The sequence below is a fragment of the Seriola lalandi genome, unplaced genomic scaffold (genome assembly GCF_002814215.2).
Source record: "Seriola lalandi dorsalis isolate HSWRI2012SDOR001 ecotype SW California unplaced genomic scaffold, Sedor1 jcf7180002054970, whole genome shotgun sequence".
Taxonomy (NCBI): domain Eukaryota; kingdom Metazoa; phylum Chordata; class Actinopteri; order Carangiformes; family Carangidae; genus Seriola; species Seriola lalandi.
In genome coordinates, this window is record NW_019525521.1 from 90,328 (window position 1) to 97,335 (window position 7,008).

General features: G+C 43.2%; 1 protein-coding gene across 1 annotated transcript; it reads left to right on the forward strand.

Annotated features, from left to right (window-relative positions):
- Positions 1-42: 42 nt before the first annotated feature.
- lrrc2 (leucine rich repeat containing 2) lies at positions 43-6,847 on the forward strand (the record flags this gene model as incomplete). The annotated part of the gene is made up of 9 exons (XM_023395860.2): positions 43-141; positions 2,047-2,191; positions 3,708-3,823; positions 3,916-4,010; positions 4,087-4,243; positions 4,327-4,463; positions 5,355-5,500; positions 5,902-6,054; positions 6,559-6,847. Coding segments are annotated over exons 1-9 (1,308 nt in total), but the record flags the coding sequence as incomplete, so codon positions are not given.
- Between the last annotated feature and the right edge of the window lie 161 nt (positions 6,848-7,008).

Genomic DNA, 7,008 nt, shown 5'->3' on the forward strand with positions numbered 1-7,008 from the left:
ACACACACACACACACACACACACACACACACACACACACACACACACACACACATACACAGATCACAGCTATGTGTGTTTCAGTCTCAGTAAACAAGCTGGTGAAAGTGAGCAGACAGGACGACGTTAACAGAGACACAGGTAAGAAAACACATGGATCTTTGTTTCTGTCTGGACTCACTGCAGGTTCTAACAGGTTCTAACAGGTTCTAACAGGTTCAATACAGTACATTTACACAAGAACTTTTTAGTTACTTGTACTTTATTTTATTATTGATCTTTTTACTGCTCTTCATTTATCTGAGAGCTGATTAAGATTTGACATAAATTAAATTATATTTTATTGTGAAAGACTAAACCAGGTGTCCCAACCTTTTTGTCTTGTTCCACCAAAGAGACATTTCCTCTTTAACCTTCTCACCCGGTTTCATTATGTTGTTTCTTTTATCCATGATCCTTCCACAACCTTAACTATGTTGTTACTGCTGTAACCATGACAACGGAGGTCATCTAATCTTAAGGAAATACTTATTTTAAACCAAACCACGATCTTTTCCTGAACTTAACCAAGTAAATTTAAAAGTTCTTCATAGTCTGATATCCAAATGTAGAACCCTAACTAACGATGGGTTCTTTGAGGAACCAGTTTTCACACTGAGGAATCTCGGAGGAACATTTGAGATCTTGGAGGAACCTAGAGGTTCTTAGCTGCATGTTAATTACTATAACCATGACAACAAGGTCGACCAAGGTCTGGTACGCCGCTGTCATAGAGACACTCGTGTGGGTCGTATCAGAGTTTTGGACCTGTGTGCCGGTTCAGGATGTTCGTCCTCCAGCCTGTAACTGGTGATTCATGGGAAGTAGAGTTCCGCCTCGTTCATCTCATATTCAACTCGTTAGCATTTCTACATGCTAACATTGAATATGTGGGTGTAACTTGCTGAGCCTCGAGCTGAGGCTGAAATTTAAAGACAATCCATCCAATAGTTGTTGATCTGTTTCATAGATCGACAGTGACTGGCACATCGTCACTAAATTAACAGAACTTTTCATTTTGCATTTGCATTTTTCAAAGTAAAAGCCCTGTTTTTTCTCTTGTTGACGGACAGCGGACTTTGCTGTGATGTTGGCAGACGCCTCAGAACGTGAGCGACATCAACAGCTTCATGTTTGTCATATTAATGTCCTGATGAATGATGAGTCTCACTGCTGCATGTAGGTCAGACAGCTCATTACACCAGAGAGGACCACGACCTCTGAACTACAGCTCTGTCTGTGCATGACTTCATCTGAACCTTCAAACATTCATTCACCTCCAAGAGCCTGGAAACCAATGTGACATTTTCATTTCGCCTCATAATCAAGTTCAAGAGTAAATCCACTGGATTTAGATTAAGATTTAAAAATAGTTGGAACCATTTTCCAACTCTGTGAGATGTGGTTGAAAGTTACACAAAAAGTTAGTAAGTGGACCTTGAGTGAAGACTTCTTCTAACGTATAAAGCACACCAACGAGTGTAGACACCACAGACTGTAAATAAAGATGGACGTCACCTCTGTGACGTCACCTGCAAGTTTCTGAAACTCAAGGTGAGCTGCTCCACTGTCGCCATCTTGGCAGTGTCTGACTCCGCCCCCAAACTCCTAGCTAATCCAAAAATGGTCAAAGAGGCGGGGCCTGTGTGGGGAACTGCCGGTTTAATCACTGTGGCACAGATATGCCACCATTAGCATCGTTAGCACAGCTGGACGTCAGGTTGGGAACCGCTGCGCTTGTTACCTGGTGTTTCTGAAGTGTCCGGGCTTCCTCCCTTCATCCTCCTCTGACAACCAGACATCATTTCATTCAAATGTTATTGAATGTCTGAACCATATTTCATGGTAATCCATCCAATCACTGTTGAGATATTTCAGCCGGGATGTAACTGGTGGACAAACCGACACTGCCAATCATAGAGCCATATCGCTAACATGGCTGGAAATGAACACTTGTCATCTTCTGGTAATTACACCTCCTCTTCCTCCTCTTCCTCTTGTCTCCAGCAGCAGAGATGGGTTTGGAGAGGAAGGTGGAGGTCCCAGTCTACGACCTGTCTCTGATGAGAGGGATCTGGGAGGTCCGAGTGAAGAAATACAGACACAAACAGAAGAAGGAGCAGGAGAGGGTGGAGAAGAGCGCCCTCGCCAGGTAAGACGTTATATGGAAACATTTATTTACCTTCAACCTGCCGCACGAATCAACAGCAGCTTCATGTGTTGAAGTGAAATATCACAACTCATAAGCTCAGGGATCATGAAGCCGCTCGCAGCTTAGCACAACGTTTTATTAAAGGTTAAAGGGCCATGTGATAAACTTCTTATTCATGAGTTGGCGAGAAGCACTTGAACGCGCCGTTAGTTCTGATCTCTCTGAGGTTTGAATGTCTCATCTGGCAGGAAGCAGGTCCTGGCTGTTAGCTTAAAGGGCCATCATAGATCTTGTCCTCAGACAGAAGCTGAGACTAAATACTTCCTGGATTAAAAATGATACAACAGGATGGAGAGCGGCAATAAACCTCCACAAGCTCCGTCTGGATCCATTTTCCCAGAGAAATCTTGTCTGAACAAAACCTAAATAATGATAGTTCTTACAAATTACCTTTTTTATTGTTGCATAAACATTATTTAGACTTTTTGGGCAAAAATTTATTTTTTAATGTAGAGAGAATGTTAAAGCTGCTATAATCAACACTTTTAAATTAGGGTGACCAGATGTCCCTGTTTTTGGTGGTCTGTCCCCGGCTGGAGCTGTCCCCACAAACAGAGGGTGCTAGCTGCTAGCTTTAGCAGCTTCTGAAGTGAAGCTTCTGAAAACCATCAAATAAGTTATCCAATCAGATTTTTCTTTTTTTTTGTTGTTGTCTCTAGGCAGAGAAAGGGTTAGCAGGCTCACTCATTGGTTAGGAGTTCATCGACAGGCATTAAATAACAAAAACAAACGTACCCAAAGCCAGAACTTGAAAAATAGTTTTATGTTGGAAGAAGAAGTTTCTTCACACGACAATATTCACAACCTTTTATGAAAAATGCTTTTGATTCTTTTGATCTGTGGACTCTTACGAACCAAAGGGATAGAAATAACAAAGGAATAGACAGTTGGACTTCACGACTGCTTCAAAGGTAGGGAGTCATCATTATGTCATCAGTTTATTAGAGTAGGACAATTACCACGGTTAAAGTACAACTTTCTCTATTTGTCTTTTTCTTTCATGTTTTCTTATTTCAACATTTCAGTCCTGTTTGTTTTTGTTTTTGCGGTTAAAGGAGGATTTGTCGTCCTTGTGTTATAAATAAAGTTTAGCTTAGTGTCAGGTTATGTGTTTTTACACCTTGAGATGTTTCTGTTTAAACCTGCACACTAACTAACAAATACAGTACACACAGTCTTGTCTGAGCTCAAACTAGTTCAGTGTTTGAGATTCTTGAGCAGCGAACAAACTATTTAACGTGAGTCAGACACAGCTGACTGTTGTTAGTCAGAGCTGGTTTTAGTAGCATGAACACAGACTGTTATTTATATCCCTGCCTCATCGCTGTGCTGGGACAGTGACGGTCTGAGGCCTCATCAGAAACCGGATCTGAAATCAATACGACGCTGCAGATGATCCATTAACTGTGTGTGTGTGTGTGTGTGTGTGTGTGTGTGTGTGTGTGTGTGTGTGCAGGATCGACCAGGAGTGGCAGTATCGCATCTATTGTAAAACACTGAAGAGCAACGAGCGGAACCTGCTGCACCACTACCTGGAGAGGTCTACGCTGACTGATCTACAGGTGCATACAGGTAAATACACTCAGGTAAATACAGGTGTACACAGGTACACAGGTGTTGTTGTGTGTTTGTCCATGTTGTTGTTGTTGTTTTTTGTTTATCAGACTCAGACCAGCAGCAGGACCAGGAAGTCCAGCAGGATCAGAAAGATCCAGATCAGAACAAACTGACGTTCCAGCTGGAGGGAGACCGTTGGACGGTAAGCTAACAGCTTCAGGAGAGAGCGACACACTCACCTGTGAGACAACACGTGGTGATACCTGAGTATTTTCCAGGACTTCCCCAAGGAGCTGCAGTGGATGACCTACCTGAGGGAGTGGCACGTCACAGGGACTAAGATCCGCCGGCTGCCTGACTACCTGGCTCTGTTCACCCAGCTCACCGTGCTGGAGATCCCCAAAAACGCCATCGCCGAGCTGCCGCCTGAGATCGGTGAGGCTGAAACACAAAGTTCAGTAGTTTATGTCGGTGGAGCTGAAGACTGATGATCAATCAACCATCACCTGTCCCCTCAGGTAAACTGACCCTGCTGAGGGAGCTGAACGTCAGCTACAACCGTCTGTCCAAGGTTCCTCCAGAGCTCGGGAACTGTGAGAACCTGGAGAGACTCGAACTGGCGGGAAACCACAACCTGTCGGAGCTGCCGTTTGAGGTGAGACACAAACACAGATGATGAAATAACAGACAGGTAACCTCACCTGTCAAGCAGAGGAAACTGGTTTAGTTACTTTACATGATGTTACTCTGCCTCTTCATTTGTTTGGTTAATGTTGGATTCCCTCAGTGTCAGTGGCTCAGGTGATTCTGACTGTTCAAAACTCTGAATGAAGCAGCTTCACATTTAAAGTCAGAGTTTGAGCGACGCTGTGCGGAGGAACTTTTGTTCTGATTGTTTCTCTGATCGCTCATGAACCAGATGTTCAGCAGGTTTTTACCAGCAGCTGGATGATCCACAGAGGTTTCCTCCTCTCCACAACAAACACACCAGGAGATTAAAACCAGGAGAAACTCTGAATAAAACAGTTTGACTTTAAACATTCAGCGATTCAGCGACGCTCTTCAGTGACACAGGACAGGACGTCTCCAGCAGCCGGAGCTGAGCTCGAACATTTCCTCAGCTTGTTCCTGACACAACTCAACAACATATACAACGTTTGGTATTTTATAGACGCTTTAATGAACTTTAAAGGACAAGTCTGACATTCTAAGAACTTTTATTTTCTGGCTTATTTTCAGAGAGCGGTTCAGATTGAAGGATTCAGAGCTAAAACTCATCGTCCTCCATAAAACACCAAACTGATCAGAGAGCAGCGGGGTTTGTTACCGCACAGACATGAGAGGGAAGATCGAACTCTCTGAGGGAAAGCTAATTAGCTACTTAGCACATTCCCCAAAATGTGGAACTGTTCCTTTACGTAGAAAACGCTCAGTGATATTATTGATTGTCCGGGTTAGGGTCAATCTGGATCGTCTGTCAGAGCAGAGGTCAGGTTTTGCGGTGATGATGTCACTGCACTGATGATGTCACTGCCTCTGTCTGCAGCTGAGCAGCCTCAAGCAGCTGGTTCACCTGGACATCGCGGAGAACAGGTTCGCGTCGATCCCCATCTGTGCTCTGAGGATGAGCAGCATGCAGCTGCTGGACCTGAGCAACAACAGCATGACCGACCTGCCGCAGGACATGGACAGGTGACCGATGATGTCATCACCACCTGTGGTCTGGTTACAGCAGTGTGGAACTGGAGTTTAACATTAGACTTAAAACACATTTACAACTCATTCATTTGTGTCTATAGAAACGTTGTGTTTAGAGCTGCGATCAGCTGATCAATCAATTAGTCAGTTGATAGATAATTCATCAGTTACTGTTTTGATGATCAAATAAATGTTTTTAAGCAAAAGATGTCAGGATTAAATAATAATAATAATAATTTGTGCTTCACATGAAAAGACATGAAATGAACATAAAAACACACCTTGAGCGTAACGATGCTACAATCTGATGGGGACTGTGTGTGTGTGTGTGTGTGTGTGTCAGAATGAGCTACAGTGTGTGTGTGTGTGTGTGTGTGTGTGTGTGTGTGTCTCAGGCTGGAGCAGCTGGTCACTCTGTTCGTCCATAAGAACAACCTGTCCTACCTCCCTCACTGTCTCAGCAACATCTCCACGCTCAAGATGATCGTTGTCAGCGGCGACGAGCTCACCTGCATCCCGACCAAACTGTGCAGCAACCCCGACATCAAGTAACACCACACCCACACCCATTTTTTGATTTGAATTTGAAGGTAAAGTAGAATCAGCTCCTCGTGGTCGTATCCCTCCGCCACTCAGACTGCTTCCAGCTTACATCCTGTTCATCCAGAGTCACAGAAAATTGTCATTTGTGTCAAATTTTGTCATAATTTCCACATGAAGTCTTGACTAATGGCTAAAAAGTGTTTTGTGAGGTCACTGTGACCGTGACCTTTGACCTTTAGCCACCAAATTCTAATCAGTTCATCCTTGAGTCCAGGTGAATGTTTGTCTGAAGAAGTTCTGTCAAGCTGTTACTGAGACGTCGTGTCCACGAGAATGAGACAGACGGACAATTTGAAAACAAAATGGCCGCCGCTCTGACTGAGGAATAAAAATCTAAAAATCTTTATCGATAAATCAAAATGAATAAATAATTATAAAACCTGTTTACATGAGGGAACCGGTTTGGCTCCAGGTTCTGACTGTAATCCTCGTCTGTTGTTCCTCTGCAGGTTCATCCGACTGTACGACAACCCTGCGAGTGCAGAGAAGAAGAAGAAAGAGGAGGAGAAGAAGAAGAAGGAGAAGAAACAGAGATGGAGAGAGCAGAGGGAGGAGGAGAGGAAGGACAGCAGAGAGAAGGAGTTCATAGAGGCGTACATCAGCACGCTGAAGGACAGAGGTGAGACTAGATCCATCTATCTATCTATCTATCTATCTATCTATCTATCTATCTATCTATCTATCTATCTATCTATCTATCTATCCATCTATCTATCTATCTATCTATCTATCTATCTATCATCTATCTATCTATCTATCCATCTATCTATCTATCATCTATCTATCCATCTATCTATCTATCTATCTATCTATCTATCTATCTATCCATCTATCTATCTATCTATCTATCTATCATCTATCTATCCATCTATCTATCTATCTATCTATCTATCATCTAT